The following is a 16,612-nucleotide window of genomic DNA, read 5'->3' as shown; positions in this document are numbered from 1 at the left end:
TCAGCAAGAGATGTTCTGCTACTCCTCTTACTAATAAAGAGGAATTGATCAGGGATGTGAAAGGTGGTTGAGGGGACAGCTTTGGCCACCCACAGTATTTATGAGAGGGTGAAGTTCAGTAGGCTCGAGAGGATCTTAGTAATATCTATAAATACCTGAAGGGAGGATGCAAAGAGCACAGAGCCAGGCCCTTTCCAGTGGTGAACAGTGAAAGTACAAGAAGCAGTGAATGCAAACTGAAATAAAATTCCACTTAAATAGAGGAAGAATTTTTTTTCATGGCTGTATGTTCAAACACTGAAGCAATTCTTCTAAAGGCCTTGTGGAGTCTTCATTCTTAAGAGATGGTCAAAACTGCCTTGACATGGTGCTGAGCAGCCTTCTGTAGTTGACGCTGATTTGAGCAGAGGAGTTGGACTAGATAATCCTCAGAGGCCCCTATGCTATTTTGTTATTCTATTTTTAATTAATTCCTGTTATCCAAAGGCTTTAATTAACTGGTAATGCAGTGATGTGCACAATTAGAAAAATGTATATATGGATTAAAGCCTTATGATTGCATCAAAATTCTTTTTAGTACAAGGTACTTAAATACAAAGTGTTTACAAAGTACTTATGTACTCGTATTTCACTTCAAGTATTTTCACATTTGCTTTTGATATTTTCTTTATATGTCATCACTTCTGTCAATTAGGTATATTGTGCTACAAATAGGTATAGAACAGGAATTATACCTAGCCTTATAGTAGGCTAGAAACACAAAGTAGCTGTAAATAGGTCATAAAATTATAGATTACCAATTACTGATGAGAAAACATGAGTCTTTTGTCCATTCATTGATGCACACGCACACTCATGAAAAGAACCTTACCTGTGATGTACAGGAAAAGAGGCAAACAGAGGCTTATGGTTTAAAAAAATGGCAACTATTGACTTAAGAACTCTCCAATAATAAGTCTGCAGCCTAAGTCATTCTTCCTGTGTGGTCTACTCTGTTTTGTCTTGGACTAATGGTATTTCATCCAAATGTCCTTCAGCTTTCTTGGTGTTAAGGGGCTGAGGGAGCTGTTGCACTTTAAGAACAGAGGAACCCTCAACTTTATTCCTTAAACATTACTGCCTTCATCCCAGCTCCGCAGGGTCAGTGGGAGTGTTGGGACTGTAGCCCTTCTTCCAGGCTACACTGACTCTTTGCTTGGCTGCTGCTTTCTGATAGCTTATCACCAGAGTCACAGACTGTAGTGTTGCATCATTTTGCTGACAAAAGTAATCTGCATCCTCACTTTTCTGATTAAGGTAGTATCAGGGCCATAGGGAGAGGGTTTTATGCTTTCCCAGCTGTTCAGCTATGCCAGTGGGTTTCCCTAGAGTTTCATGTTGTCTTCATATACATGGAGATATTGCCCTTTGTGAGAAGGGAAGGGCAGTAGAGCTGCCCAAAGTAAAGGCAGTTCTTTTCTATTTTGCATGTTATTGTGGTAAAAACTGTGCATTTGTAAGTAAAATTAACACATATCAGTATATTTTCTCAGATAATCTAATTCAAAAAGGTGCCAGAAAAAGCTAGGAGAGTGATCATTTAGACTTGAAAAAGAGACACATTGATGTCCAAAGGAGTAAACTTTTACGTTATTTTGCAGATATGGATGTTAACAGGAGATAAACTGGAGACAGCAACTTGCATTGCGAAAAGTTCTCACTTAGTGTCCAGAACTCAAGATATTCACATTTTCAAACCTGTAAGTATACAGTTCTAAGTTTTTTGTTGATTCATCAAAGGGCAGCTAATAACAATGTTACTTTATTTGATCAGTAGTTGGTTGGTTGTTGAAAAATGTTAGGTTATTGAATTGAATGTCACTATTGTTACTCGAGGCTGCAGAATTGCAAAGCATTGCTTCTTTTTAAGGGTGCTTGTTTCTACATTTGTTGATCTGTTGCAGCCATGTTGATACATTTGTAGCCATTCATTTTTGGGTGATCCAGGTGCAACATGCAATTTGCAGTCTTCACTTACACAATGGACATAGTTATATACCTCTGAATAATGATAGAGAGGGGTCTGTATGAGATCCTGAGCCACTAAGAAAGAGTATCCAGGCATTTAGGTTATCTCAATTACATTCTTACTTGTTCTAGCATTTTTGTTATTAGAACTCTTTAGACTCAAGCAAAATTAATCCTGAGTTAAACTGTAATGCCAACATCCTCTGTGAAGACTTAGTTCAAACTGGTATGAGAAAATTTGATTTTTTAATTACCATTATATATATGTGCACTTTATTAACAGACTGCTTAAGTAATCATTAGAAAAGTAAACTGAATCTTTTTCTATACATTTTATTTGCATAGCATCAACTCTGCTGAAGTCAAACAAAAATAGATTTTCCAGAAGTTGATTGATGCTGTGTGATCAGACATAATATTTCTGTGGGTTTTTTTATAATGAACCACTTGCACCTACAGAAATAGTTATATGAATATAATTTACATGTAAATGTAGTTTCTTTTGAAGCATCAGAATGGCAAATTAGGCCCTGAAGACGACTGTTTGCAATTAAATTATTAATGCTTCTGATAAAACTTCAGATCAATTTTTGTTGACCTTTCCCTGTTGTAACACCACAAATGAAGTCTTCCTGAACAAAATCTATTTAGTTGAGTCATATTTTAATTTTCATTACCTCTACTGGTAATAAGAGATCAGGATAAAACTGTATGAGTGTACACAAAGTTTTAAATTAGTTAGAAAAAGTTTTAAATTAGTGTACACAAAGTTTTAAATTAGTTAGAAAATGGAATGTTTTATTACTCTTCCTTTTTATTCTTAGAAGTCTCAGCTTCTTCATTTTATAATGAAATTACCTGATACATTGTTCTAGAGGTATTTACACATTTAGAAGAAAGCATTCTGTTGGGCGAAATGTAGAACAGAGAGGGTAATTACTGCATATCAATGTGTGCAAGTGCTGAGATCTCTTAATCTCTGTAATACAGAAAGATTATACTGGGTCAACACAATCCTAACAGCTGGCAGACAAATAGCTTTCTCTTCACATGTTTAATTGCGGGAAAGAAGGAAAAAATTTCTGAATTGGGGCATGTTTATGGGTTTTTCTGTTTGCAGAGGCTTTTTAATGTAGCTCAGATTTTATGGGTAGTAGAACCCATCTGGAGGGAGAAAGGTGTTTGGAGTACATCTGATTCTGGGTAGTAATGGGCCAAACACAAAACTTCATATGCATTGTAATTAAGATTCATATATCTAAAAACGTCTTTAATCAAAGTGCTGACAGAGACAAAATTAGAAGTGCAAGCAGAGCTTGTATTTTATTCTATGTTTGGAACATTGTCTTGCATGATAGCTCTAAAATACATTGATACATATTGGAAAGAAAAAAGATTAAAAAAAAAGAAAACAAAACAAAAAACCCCACACCAGATCTGCCAGTCTTATCAAAATCTGGTTATAATTTAAGCTTTTCCTGTTCTGTGTCCTAGCTCAAAACCTTCCAAAACCCATTTAGTAACACTTCGACAATTTTTCACATTTCACAGCTGAGCCTTTCTGAAACAATAATTATGTCAATAAAGAAATCTATTATATAATGTTTTCATATTATGCCACTTGATCTTGCCTGCATAATCATGCAAAGGAATTAGTACTAATGAGTATCTTTATGTGCTTGTTGAAATGTATGTCTCCTTACCCAAACAGAAGGAACAATTAATAGAGATATTATGTTACTCTAAGAACATATTTTACTGGTTAAAAACCACAAAAATTGAGGTTTGCTTGAGATTTTTGTCCATTTTTCTCTAGCTCTGCCAGGATGAAGAAACTCAGACCAGCTCAAAATTCAGAGATGTTAATGTCATTAATTTATTCATTTTTTTAGTCCCTGCGAACTTCATGTAAGGAAACAGATAAGCTGACTACATAGATTTTCCATGTTTGAGTATCACTTTTTCACTCCCTAAGATCTGAGCCTTGTCGTAACATCCCATGGATATTGGACTTGCACTGGGATAAAACACTTCAACGAAGGCCTTCTGGCTGCGAGTTCTGAAAACCTGGTTTGTTTAGGCAGGGTTTTTTCTAAGAGTATAACAAAATCTTTTAAAATGAATGTTTTTTATTGAAGGTTGCCACTCGAGGAGAGGCACACTTAGAACTAAATGCCTTTAGGAGGAAGCATGACTGTGCCTTGGTGATATCTGGGGACTCACTTGAGGTAAGAACTTGGTTTCTGTCAAATTATATTAATTTGTATGCTTATCTTCAGAAAGTAAAGTATCAGTGTCTCCATGCTTTTTTCCCAGTATTTGCCCATACTTTTAAATTGTGTTTAGAGATACTTTTGTGTATCGCTGAATGCTAATTTGAGGAGATATGTTCTAGGTGGTCTCCTGTACAGTAACAGAATTGAGTTTGTGTGCAGCATGCTTTAGTATTGTCTCTTCTCTTAACCACAAAGTGCGTTGGCTTTCAAACTGATGTTCTCTTTGATTTTAAAACTATTAGAGCTACTTTCAGGCAAATCTCTTTTTTTGATTTTTTTCCAGTTGGATGTTGTGCAGGCAAAACTTCATTAAAAAAATCTTCATACTATGTTTTTGTTTTGGACTGCACATAGTAATATTTAATTATAAGTAAATGCAAGTGTCTTTTTTTCTTAGGTTTGTCTGAAGTATTATGAGCACGAGTTTGTAGAGCTGGCTTGCCAGTGTCCTGCTGTGGTGTGCTGCCGATGTTCTCCCACCCAAAAAGCTCATATAGTGAAACTGTTACAGCACCACACTGGAAAACGCACGTGTGCAATAGGTAACTTGGCACAATCTTCGTAGCTAAAATCTGTACTAACTTTAGTCAGCAGATGGCCCCATTGAGAAGTAGTTGACACAAAAGGAGAGAGAATTCTTTACCAACAGCCAGGTATCAGTTGTAGCACAAAATGCTATTCTGTGAGAAAGGTGTGGTTATCTTCTCTGTTCTGCAGGAAAAAGTCTTGATTGCTGAAGTAATTAATCATAAACCATAGATTAATTGTAAGAATTTAAAGGTATGTAGGGGTTTCTAAAACACTGTAAGGCCAGAAGAGTAAAACCTCTGAAGAACTGAATATTGCAGTGACATTTTCCAGGTGATGGAGGAAATGATGTCAGCATGATCCAAGCAGCAGACTGTGGAATTGGAATTGAAGGCAAGGTAATGTTAACAGTTTCATTGTCAAATGTGTGCCACATAGCTGTATAGTTACATGTGGATTAAAAGCTTTAAACAGTATTGAATTGATCATTTCTAACTAAAATATGCTGTAAGATAAGAATGCTTAGTCTTTAATATTTTCTTTACTTCTATGTCCTCTGCTTTATTTTTTTAAATACAAAAAGCAAGAGAAGCAGAAAACACAATAGTTACTTCTGTGTAGCATGTACCTGAAAGAAGCAGGAGAGGCAATTAAACTTACTTTTATAGCCACTGCATTTTAGAATATGCACAAAATATTGTCCATTGTGTCTTATTGCAGGGCTGATTTTCAGAGCAGGAACACGCTTATCTTTTAAAATAATTATTACTTAGAATTTTGAAACTCAAAATGCATGTGTTTAAAATTTGGAATATTTTTGTTTTGTTCTAGGAGGGAAAACAAGCTTCCCTAGCAGCTGACTTTTCTATCACACAGTTCAAACACATAGGTAGGCTGCTGATGGTACACGGTCGAAACAGTTACAAAAGATCAGCAGCACTTGGTCAATTTGTCATGCACCGAGGCCTTATTATTTCAACTATGCAGGTATTTAAAACTTTGTTTTCTGGATAGTTAAAAGCACTATGTCTGTCTTTGAAATGTCACAAGATCTTAATCAACCACTATTGTTATTTTTTCTATATTATATTGGTTTGTATATAGATATATTAAAATCATATCATTACCTGTTTTTTGTAGGCTGTATTTTCATCAGTCTTCTATTTTGCATCTGTTCCCTTGTACCAAGGATTCCTAATGGTAGGGTAAGTCAAAATGAACAGTTACAATATTTGGTAATAAATATAGCAAACTAACTTGTTAGATAACGTCGTGATTGGTGACAGCCACATTTTTCATTCATCATTCGTATGTTACCAAAACCTAAAATGAGTCTACAAAGAAAAGTCAAACTAGGTTGGATATGAGGGAGGAATCCTTACTTCCAGTTCTCTGGAGAAAGGAATCTGTATAACCTTTGAAGAATATACCACAGAACCCTTTTCAAATGTGGGGTGAAAACAACAGAGGAACTCTCCCAGCGCAGTTTCAGCAGTCATACAGATTGCTGTACAAACCTCCATGAGAATCACAGTTTTTTCTTCAAAAATGGAGCTGAAGCTACTATGAAATTCCCTCTGAGAGTGCACTACCCAAGTCTGCCACATATATTTCCATTCACATGAATGTGTGCAGGATTAGGAGCACCTTGGTCTCATTGCAGAAGCTGATTTACTCATATGGTTTCCCAAGTCATACATCTGAGACATATGCAAATATTCATGTTTGTCCCTATTGCTTTCTGACCCAAGGGCTTCTTTTTATACACCTTGTAAACAATAATTTAAATCAACAATAAATTAAATCATAGTCAAATCATGATCTGATTAAACCAGACTTTTCAGAGGCAAACATTAGATCTCTCTAAAATGTTTGTATATGTTGTGCTAAGTTCCAGGAAAGTACGTAAGAAAAAATACATCTGGCATTTGCACAATAAAATCCAAAGCCACTTTCAGAGGTGTTGAAACTTATATTCATTCACCTGCCTTTACCATGATGTCCAGAATACAGTGCTTGTTTTTTATTTCGGTTTTAATGCCTCCATCTGTAGATGAATTTAAATGCCAGGTCTTTGAACTGCTTGTCCAAAGTGCAAATGCACAGTGAGTATGATAACAGGTGATAAGCTTGGGTGGTAGAAGAAAGAAATGTATTTGCTGGTTTTGAGTGTATAAAAACCTCTAACTTCTCAAAACTGAAAGCTCCCAGAAGCACAGTGCAGGCTGTATTGGGATGGCTGTATTGTTAAGCTGCCTATATACTGGGAAAAGGAAGCAGTTTAATTCCACTTACATAAAAAGAATAATTGAACTCAATAGATCAGTTTAAAATTATATCATGCAAAAGTGTTGATTTATGTTCTTACCTTTCACCTAGGTATGCAACCATATATACTATGTTTCCAGTTTTTTCTCTAGTATTGGATCAGGATGTGAAACCAGAAATGGCATTGCTATATCCAGAACTTTATAAGGATCTCACAAAGGTATGAATGTCCTCAGTGCAAAACTGGGAATTCTAACAATCATTTTCTTAAGGTATTTCAAGCAAGACAAACTGCACAAATAGTGCAGACTTCTGAACTGTGAAAATAATCCATGGAACTAAATGTTCTGGTCAGCTTTATTATTGCATTTGTTAAGTCACCAATGGTTGGACTGAAATAATTCAAATGTGAAGGTATGTTAACATAAAAGCTGCTTTCAGTCTGGCCCCCAAATCCCTGATGTTGAGTTATTTATGCTTACATTTTCAGTGCTCATTTTTCATTTTTAACAGGTAGATTAATGTATAGATTTTTTTTTAGAAATTACTACTGACTACTCCAAAAACTGTCTTCCTTTAAATAACAGATAGATGTCGTATTTCACAGCGCTGATATGTCTGAACTGAATCATCTGTAAACGCTTCATTTTGTGTGTTTGCAAACAGTCAAGGTGTATAATTTCTTTACCCTCCAAAAGTGAAACAAATCTCAAGATTCTGTTTTAGTAAGTTTTTTTAAAAGTGCTTCTCCTCCATCCTTAATTGTCAGCTAGAAAAGTTATGATCCAAGGCAGAAGCAGACAGTCTTTTTAGGGATAATAGATTCTTCAGATGGTTCCTAGAAGTACAGAAGTGGACTGTAGCTGAAGTGAGTCTAAACTTTTCAGAGTCTTTTTCTTTTAATTGTACTAAATTAGGCACTAGTTATGTTAGTCTGGGATAACTTTTTGTCATCTGTTGGAGGTCTCTCTTTCTCCTCTTGATAATCTTTAAAGTTTTTGAGATTTCAGCCCATGATTAATCTCAAAGAAGCATGCCTTTCACCTGCTATAACAACAGCTGTAAACTTACAGGTGAAAACCTGTTGATGGACCTTGGAAGAATATTATTTTCGAAAATAGAAGTTAACTTGTACTTGGAAGATGCCCAGGATGGGTAGATGAATACAAGGTTGAGTTTTTTGGTTTAAGCTTAAATGACAGTTCTCGGAGATGCTGGATCACTGACTTCCCCAACTGATGTTGTACATCTAGGAATATTAAATAAGTAGAACATAAATAATTATCTTGAGGAAAAAAAAGAGACAATGCAGAGAAAGAGGATGCCCGTTACATGGGGCAAATGAGGATCAGTGAATGATTATGGATGTGTAGTACAAAAAGTTACATGCTATGTTTGACTTCGCTATTACAAGTTCATCTTATTACAGTTCATGATGCTACTGCCTTAGTCATGACACTGTGAAGCCTAGTTATTTCTACACATTGTTTTTCAAGTTATGGATTTTTAAGTGCACATCTGTACTAACTAGTGTTATTCAAGCATGTATTGATGTGGACTATAGTTTTATTCCTGGGAATTGGTTTCTTGTCTTAGATATGCTAGTGATGAAAATTTTTATATTTTTAAAAGAATAAAGTATAGTAGCATGAGTCATTAACAGACTTGCTCTAGTGCAAGAAGAGAAAATTAGCAAGGTGCTGAGAGACAGGTGTGACCACATACCCTGGAGGACACGCTGATTCAGTATTACTGTTTCTGTGGCTTCTGTGAAGGTATAGTTAGGAAAGCTGATGAAATTTTGAAAGGAAGTACAAGTAAGTACTCCCTGCTTTCATCTAAAAGTGATTCACAGCCTCTTGTGCAGCATTCCATAGTAGCTCAGGAGTGACTTACCCCTTCTGGATCCATAAAGATGAATCAAAACTCAAGTTCATTCATATTTCACGATAATTAGGAGTTATGGTTGGCGTGTCCAGTACTCAAAGACAAATGAGTAGGCACTCAAAGGAGAAAAAATCTAATGTTTCTTTGTGTTTACACAGAATTTTTTTTCCCATATGCTCAGCCTGTCACCAACATTCAAGACTGTATACAGAACTATGAAAATATCCTTGACAGTTTGCCATGAACTCTTACTAATCCAAGAATATGTTTTAGTCTCTACTGAAGTAAAAGTTAACTCATCACTTGCTACAGCAGTCAAGCACATTTCCTTGTAAAGTGCTGATTCCTATCTGTTCCTTTGTGGCAAAATAGCTGCTTCCTTTGTAATTTTACTCTATGAACTGTATGTCCTTTCAATAGTAATTGGTGATAGTTATTTGCTGAAAACTTGCAGGAGTCATATGTTTATTCTGTGAACGCAAATGGGCAGTTTATCCCTGTCACATGAAAAGGAGAGGCAGAAATGCAAAGATTTCTTACCTCACTCCTGTATTAATGGAAAGTTATTAGCTATAAGTGCCCTCAAAACAAAGCTTTGTGAACCCAGACCTGCCTATTGACCCATGGACAGAACACAGGCTGGAAAGGTTTTTGACCTTGCTATAAGGGCCACACTTTAGCCAGGGAGAACTTATTAACTATAAGGGTCCCAGAACATCAAAGCTTTATAAAACTCAGATCAGCCTGTCTGCGTCTCACCTAAAGAGCACACTGCCTGGAAAGGTCTTTGATATTCAGTTTATGGACCACACTTAATAACAAGGAAAATAACTTTGTCTGTATCAGCTCCTGAAATAACTTTTATTAATACAAGTATGTGACAGTGACTATATGGGTTGCTTAGCTGGTGATAACATTTAGCTGCAGGATTGTATTTAACTGATGAAAAAAAAAACAAAAGAAACTGGCACAAAACACATTCTACAGGCAACTCCAGCAATATACCCCCCACGACAAACTTAACAGAGGATTACTAACCAGAAACACAACAGCTCAACACCACATTTAAACCCATTCATTAACCCAAAGCAAAAGCAACAGGAAGAATATAGCCACTTCTCACTAACATGTCTATACCCGGTGAGTTATAGCAAATTATAATTAGTAAGGCATAGGAAAACAGAGTAAGAATTGGTTGCTCACCCTTGCAATGTCCAGTGGGGTGGGGGGAGACAGGACAGCTTATAGGTTGCCCTCCCAGAGCAGGTGGAAGTCATCACCCTAATTTTTGCTCATATCCAATCTCTTTTTTATATCCTTTTTTCCTTAGGTAGGTTGAGTGATTATAGTCAATAATAATTTTGGGGGTGATAGACAGATGCCTGAGGGCTGGCTCCTTGGCTCTCCACAGAGTGTCACAGGGTGTGGTGAAGAAAGGCCATGTCATTTCCATAACACTCCATTCTTTAGTAACCCCATCAATATGACTTTAGCACTTTTGGAAAGCCACTGGGATGTCTTTATCCTGACAGTGGTTCTGGGAAGATTCCTCCAGGGGGCTAAGGCGTTTCCCTCAACTCACATCAGGGCTATCACCCCACAATCCCACATTTATACGTTAATAGTACCAGTTTTGCTTGATGATTATTAGATCAGTAGGTACACAATGTTGGTTGTTTTGTTGGAGTACATTTTACAAAACAGACACAAAACCATTTTAAATAAAAAAGAAACTAATTTTATTGTATTCATCCTTCTGAAAACCAGACAGACCATTGTAAGCTAAAGTATCACTTCTGTTTAAGGCCTTAACTCTCTTACTCCCAAATTCAGACTTTGTGCAATTTCTCTACAAGTCTGTAATGAAGAATTGTAAAAACAAGTAGAAGCTGTGTAGCCTATATCATTTCAAATACAGATTATTTTACTTGTAAAATGTCTCTCTACTGATTAACTGCTAAAAATATATAAACTGAGTGGATTTATTAAAGTCATGTTTAACTGTCCTCATGTGTTTCTCTTAGGGAAGATCTTTGTCATTTAAGACCTTCCTCATCTGGGTTTTAATCAGCATTTACCAAGGTAGGAGAGAGTACTAATTTTACTGAACTGAGATTTTTTTGTCTGCTATTAGCAATATTGTTTTTCATCTGCAGGTTGAATTCCCAAAGCTTAACATTTCATCAGCAGTTACATATATTGCTTTTTGTTTATCTTGTAAATCGATATTCCTGGAGTGTGCCAGGCCTGTACAAAACATAATATGGATTGGTATTTTTATTGGTGCATGTCGCCTAAAAGAGGACATGTTTTTAATTAAATGCTAATCCTGAAAAATTTTAATGAGGGCTTATCACATTGCATGTATTTACACAGTAGTTTTCTTTTATGGCATGACAGAAGTTCTGTTGAAGAAATCTGAATTATGTAATCAGTTAAAAGTAAATACACTTTCAACAATATCTCATTTTTTTGCAGCACTTGACAAAATGAGGTTAATTAACAGTTCATCAGGTATATTGCACTAAAAGGTGTTTAATTTTCTAAAAGGTTTATTTCTTTATGGCTTTACTTCGGTTTGTTTATTTCACATGCACAAGGTACAGTAAATACCCTTCTTTGAGAAAGATCAATGTTCTTATTAAAAAATTACTGGGCACATTTTCATAATAAGTAATGAAACATTCATCAGTGTGCAGTTGTAAAAACTGGTGCAGTAAAATTTTATTGCTAACTTTATCTGCCTTTCCACCCTACCTAGGTGGTATTCTGATGTATGGAGCCCTGCTGCTTTTTGAATCTGAATTTGTACATGTCGTTGCCATTTCCTTCACTGCCCTAATCCTCACTGAGCTCTTGATGGTTGCACTGACCATACGAACATGGCACTGGTTAATGGTGGTGGCTGAATTCCTCAGTCTTGGCTGCTATGTGGCCTCTCTTGCATTTCTAAATGAATATTTTGGTGAGTAATAGTAGAAGTATTTTAGCAAAGAACTGTTTTATGTTTTTAATAGATTGTTCTTGTTTGTTTTTTTTTCAATTAAGAGTAGGTGATGTTTTGAAATCTAGCTTTCTTTATAAGAAACATGACTGAGTTCAAATTAGGCCTAATTAATGTTGGGTTAAAATACTCTTACCTTTTTCTCCTAAAATTCAACAACCTTTATTCCTGTTAGTATTGTTTATCTAGATGATAATCTTTACTCAAACCACCCTGTCTTTTCTATCTTTGATCCAATATTGGCAGTCCAATTCGCATACCTTAAATTGGCTTTGAGATTTGCACTCTTGAAAATAGATAAAATTTTTTTAAAATCAGGATCTTTCGGAGTTGGTACATTATTTTGTACACCAGACCAAGTGGATCTCATTAGATCTAATCCACAAGGTTAAAATAGCTGAAATATTGCTAGAGAGTGATGCAGGAGGCTGTTGGGATAGATACCTTACACAAGAATCCCTGTTTCTTAATTATACTAAGCTTATCTTAAGCTTGCTTTAAGTTGTGGAATGCCATACTGTGTCTTAAGGTTCTAATTGTTTGTAGGTCACAAAATGAAAGAACACAAATCTTAACAGTCAAGGATCTGAGCACAAAAATACTACCTATTTCTTCTTATATCAACTTATTCTTTAGTAAAAGCAACTATCTCCGTGTGATTTTACAAGTGTAACTTACAGAAATATATATAACAAGTTCAGTAATACCTCATGAAGAGCAGAATCCAGCTCCTTCTTTGTCATAGCAGAATTACATATTACATGGTAGTTTCTAGGAATTTCAGTTCTGCTTTCTCTCTCTCATGTCCCAGGTGTTCAACACTAGAGCAGTGTATGTACATTATATAATCATTTTTAATCAGTAAATACTTCACTACCTATCCCCTAAGTGTTTTGTTACTTCCCAGATTTCTCAGGAGTCAAATTTTAGTGACAAAACAACCCTGCTGGGATTGCTACTTGTGCATTATTTGAGGTTTGCCAGAGTACTTTTTGTTTTCTGTGACGCTGTTGCACAGACTCCTTAATAGAGATATTTGGGTTAGTTTTTTAATCTCCACAGCCAGATTACAAATGAAAAGAACAAGAAAGAGCAGGTACAGTTACTGTCACTTGCATCCAGACTTCCAGGAACTCCATAAAACAGAATTTGCTGCTCCATTTTTGTTAGTGTGAAGTATTGGTGACAGCCACTCCTTTCATCTTTCTGGTGTTGTTCCTTGAAAAACACCTTTAGATGGTGTTCACAGATGTGTAAAAGCTGCAGGAACTTTGTTTCTTGCAAACCTTTCCATAAAGGAAGTGCTTTACTCTCATCATGTATTCGCTGGACAAGCGCAAGCAACTGGGTCCATAAATATTTGTGTGGCTTCTTGCAGCCTGCGGATTTCACTTCTGTATTTTTTGTCATTAAGGGTACTGAAAAGTCTGCAATTTTGTTGGATTTTGTAAAGGTGTATTTCATTGTGTGTTACTCACCAGTTAATCTGAGGAAACGCCTTTCTGTTAGTCTCACTTCTGCTTAATGCTTTACTCTTAATTAGTCTGTCGCATTGCAACTGCAGGGAGGGAGCCCTTTTTTGTGTATGTGATGTAGCATAAACCTAAGTGATGGTTTGTAGTTCAAGATTTAGAAAACTTCCATGTATCAGGAAAAACAATCCAGACCAGTTTCACCTCAGTGGCAAATAAACTGTTTCTTTTACTGTTGTTACTTAACAAGCATCATCTCCTCTCCCAAAGAAATTATATCATGATGTGGCACTCAAATTAGAAAGGGAAAAATATTTGAAACTGTTCCACAGCTCTGACTCATGGAAGTAAATCAGTTTTTATGTTTCTGAGTTAATTGCACACAGTGGCTTTATTAGGCCTGTCTATGATATGTTGCGTAGGCTTTCAGTAGGTCTAAGCAGGCTTAGGCTAAAACTATATAACAAGTTTATACATTGAAGTTTAATATGCAGTGTATTTTAATGAGTACAGTTGGAGCAGTAAAGTATTTTTATTGCATTTTCTGAAGTGAATTTTCATTCACATTAAAACAGTTCTGATCGAGTTGTTTATACAAGAAATTATACCTTGTAGTCAAATATAAGTGTCAGTGTACTTACAATCTTCAAACATGACTAAATGTAAAATCTCTGTGTTTTCAAAAAGGTTTGATTTAATTGCTGCTTAAAATATTGTGATTGACATGTGAAAGGCAATGCTACTCCAGTTAATGCTACTAACGTCTTCATATTTTCTGTAAATCTATCCTTTCCTTTTCATTTTCCCTCTGTGAAACAGGTATAGGCAGAGTGTCATTTGGAGCTTTCTTAGGTAGGTCAAGTTTAACTTTTCTTTAAGTTTTTTTTAATTTTTAAATATTCATTAAAGAGCAGCAAATTATTTAATATTCACATTTGTAAATAGTGGAAAAAATAATTAAAAAAAAATCTTCATGTTACCTCAGTTCTGGGATCTTTCCATGATAATTAAGTATGACCTGATTATCACAAATAGGGTCAAAAAAATTGAATAGCAAGTGTAGAGTGTCACCATTGTTGACGATGTGTGTCACAAAAAAAAGCTTTTCAGCATGGCTTATAACAATATCACTACAATGTTTTCCCTTTAAATTTTTGGGCTCTAATTTAATCTCTAAAGTTTTAAGAATCATTCAGTTTAGTTGTTGTGACTATTTTAGAGAAGAATAATCAATATAGAATAAAGGATCCAAACTGGTAGCAGAATTTCTGGTTGGAAACTTGTATTATAGTGGGTAAAAATCATTCTTACTAGTAAGAAAAATAAGCTGACTTAACTTTTTATTATGAGATGGTATTACTTTTAAACTGAGATTCTATTTCCCCTAAAATTACTTGTGTTGCAAAACAATGTAAGGACTGTAAAGGAGCTCTGAAGTTGCCGTCTGAAGAAAATAGTTGGCAGAATCAAAATGTTGAGGTTAACCTCTTTTTTTAAAAATTTTGCATGGTCTTGGACAATAGCATAAGCAAACAAGAGAGGTTTATTGACTTTGCACTATAGAAGTTCCACTTTCCATTTTGCTGGCTCCCATGACTTACTTTCCCTTTTTTGTTTCTGCAGATGTTGCCTTTATCACAACTGTGACCTTCCTGTGGAAAGTGTCAGCAATCACTGTTGTAAGCTGTCTTCCACTGTACATTCTCAAGTACTTGAAGCGCAAGTTCTCTCCTCCAAGTTACTCCAAGCTTACCTCGTAGAAGTGATTATATTCCTATAGTTTTTCACTTACACCAGTCTGCAAATCACATATTCACTGTGCTTTAGTGTCTATGGATTTATGTTGGACTAAAGAAACTTTAAAAAAAATGAAAAATCAAGTGATAGCGTGAATAGAGCACAAAAAGGAGGAAACATGACAGATACAATAACACAGAATTACATTAACAAGACTATCAGAGATAAAATAAATTTTTTTCATATTGATTTTTTTTAACTTTCAATTGCTATGATTATAAAATAAAACCAAATTACCTTTGATTTGACAATGCTTCTGAATGGTGAATGGTTTCATTGCTACTGTAAAGGATCTTTTGCTACTGTAAAGGATTTTTTTCCTACTGTATTTATCTTCTGTAAGTTCAATTGAAAGTTTTGTTATTTATTACATAAATGCCCTTCTTTAATTATTGTATAACTTCCTAATTCAAGCCCTTTCCTTTAATATTTCTTTATGGGAAAGGTCATTCATCCACACTTACTATAACAAACCTAATACCTGTAAATGCCCGTGTCTGTATTAGCAGCTATTATTCCTCATCAGACATTGATTAATATGCACTATTTGAATTATGTACAGATGTCTGCATAGCACAGTATTATTTTAGGAGCTGTTGTCCTATCCTGTACTCTCCATTTCTGGCACAAGTAAGTTACAGATGTGTGTTGTTGACAGCAGTTCTTTGAATGCACATTACAGCCAGGTTGCACAAAAGCTGTTTAAAAATTAAGTGATAAATTCTGTACATAATTCCACAGCACCTATTGATCTGTACAGATATCAAAGACATGGCTGCTCAGTAAATATGTTTTGAAGTTCCTATTCATTTTGTATTTGTAAAACTGCAAATAGTGTCAAAGTACATTTCTATATATGAGAAGTCCAGTAAACCTTGTATTAGCTAATATGTTTAAATTGCCTTGTAATCTGTTTACTTAGGTTACTCAGGTAAAAGAAAATAAGAGGAACACATGAACATTCTGGTAGAAAAATCTATCATCTTCCAAGTTGTAAATGTTATGTTTTTATAACATAGTTTGGGTGCAAACTTGTTAAAAAAAATGAAAACACTTTTGCTTGTTGTAAGCTGTCAGAGTTGAGTATCTTGACTGAGTTATGACACTTCACAGCAGTTGATGATTTGTTCCAGAAACTCATCTACTCTGATGCAATCTGAAGGGTCCAAATCTTGCATACTGTACTGGCAAGTAGGATATGCTAATTTTCCATTGTGGTACAACTTTGCTTTCTCAAGAAGTACATATAAAAAATTTGGCATTGTCTGTTAATCAGTGGAAAGGAGCAACATAACTATTCATACTTTATTTATTAAATATTTATGTGTGTATTTTTAAAAACTGCTTAATATGGATGTCATTTTTATGTTTGA

The 16,612-nt window shown here is 35.1% G+C and overlaps 1 protein-coding gene across 4 annotated transcripts in view; it reads left to right on the top strand.

Moving 5' to 3' along the window:
- The window catches only part of ATP9B (ATPase phospholipid transporting 9B (putative)), a 158,262-nt gene extending 142,770 nt beyond the window's left edge, over positions 1–15,492 (top strand). For 3 of the 4 annotated variants that reach the window (XM_071553490.1, XM_071553492.1, XM_071553493.1), the window contains 11 exons: positions 1,641–1,739; positions 4,146–4,235; positions 4,681–4,825; positions 5,145–5,209; positions 5,643–5,798; positions 5,952–6,016; positions 7,191–7,299; positions 10,991–11,048; positions 11,728–11,931; positions 14,262–14,294; positions 15,066–15,492. In XM_071553490.1, the coding sequence (XP_071409591.1) occupies positions 1,641–1,739; positions 4,146–4,235; positions 4,681–4,825; positions 5,145–5,209; positions 5,643–5,798; positions 5,952–6,016; positions 7,191–7,299; positions 10,991–11,048; positions 11,728–11,931; positions 14,262–14,294; positions 15,066–15,202 (1,161 nt within the window). In that variant the 3' untranslated portion in view covers positions 15,203–15,492. The remainder of the gene's footprint in view (positions 1–1,640; positions 1,740–4,145; positions 4,236–4,680; positions 4,826–5,144; positions 5,210–5,642; positions 5,799–5,951; positions 6,017–7,190; positions 7,300–10,990; positions 11,049–11,727; positions 11,932–14,261; positions 14,295–15,065) is intronic. The other variant, XM_071553491.1, reaches the window with a different exon arrangement.
- The last annotated feature ends 1,120 nt before the right edge of the window (positions 15,493–16,612 follow it).

Source organism: Pithys albifrons, chromosome 4, assembly GCF_047495875.1.
Source record: "Pithys albifrons albifrons isolate INPA30051 chromosome 4, PitAlb_v1, whole genome shotgun sequence".
Classification (NCBI taxonomy): Eukaryota; Metazoa; Chordata; class Aves; order Passeriformes; family Thamnophilidae; genus Pithys; species Pithys albifrons.
The sequence above is the reverse complement of the archived record's forward strand: the minus strand, read 5'-3'. Positions and strand labels throughout refer to the sequence as shown.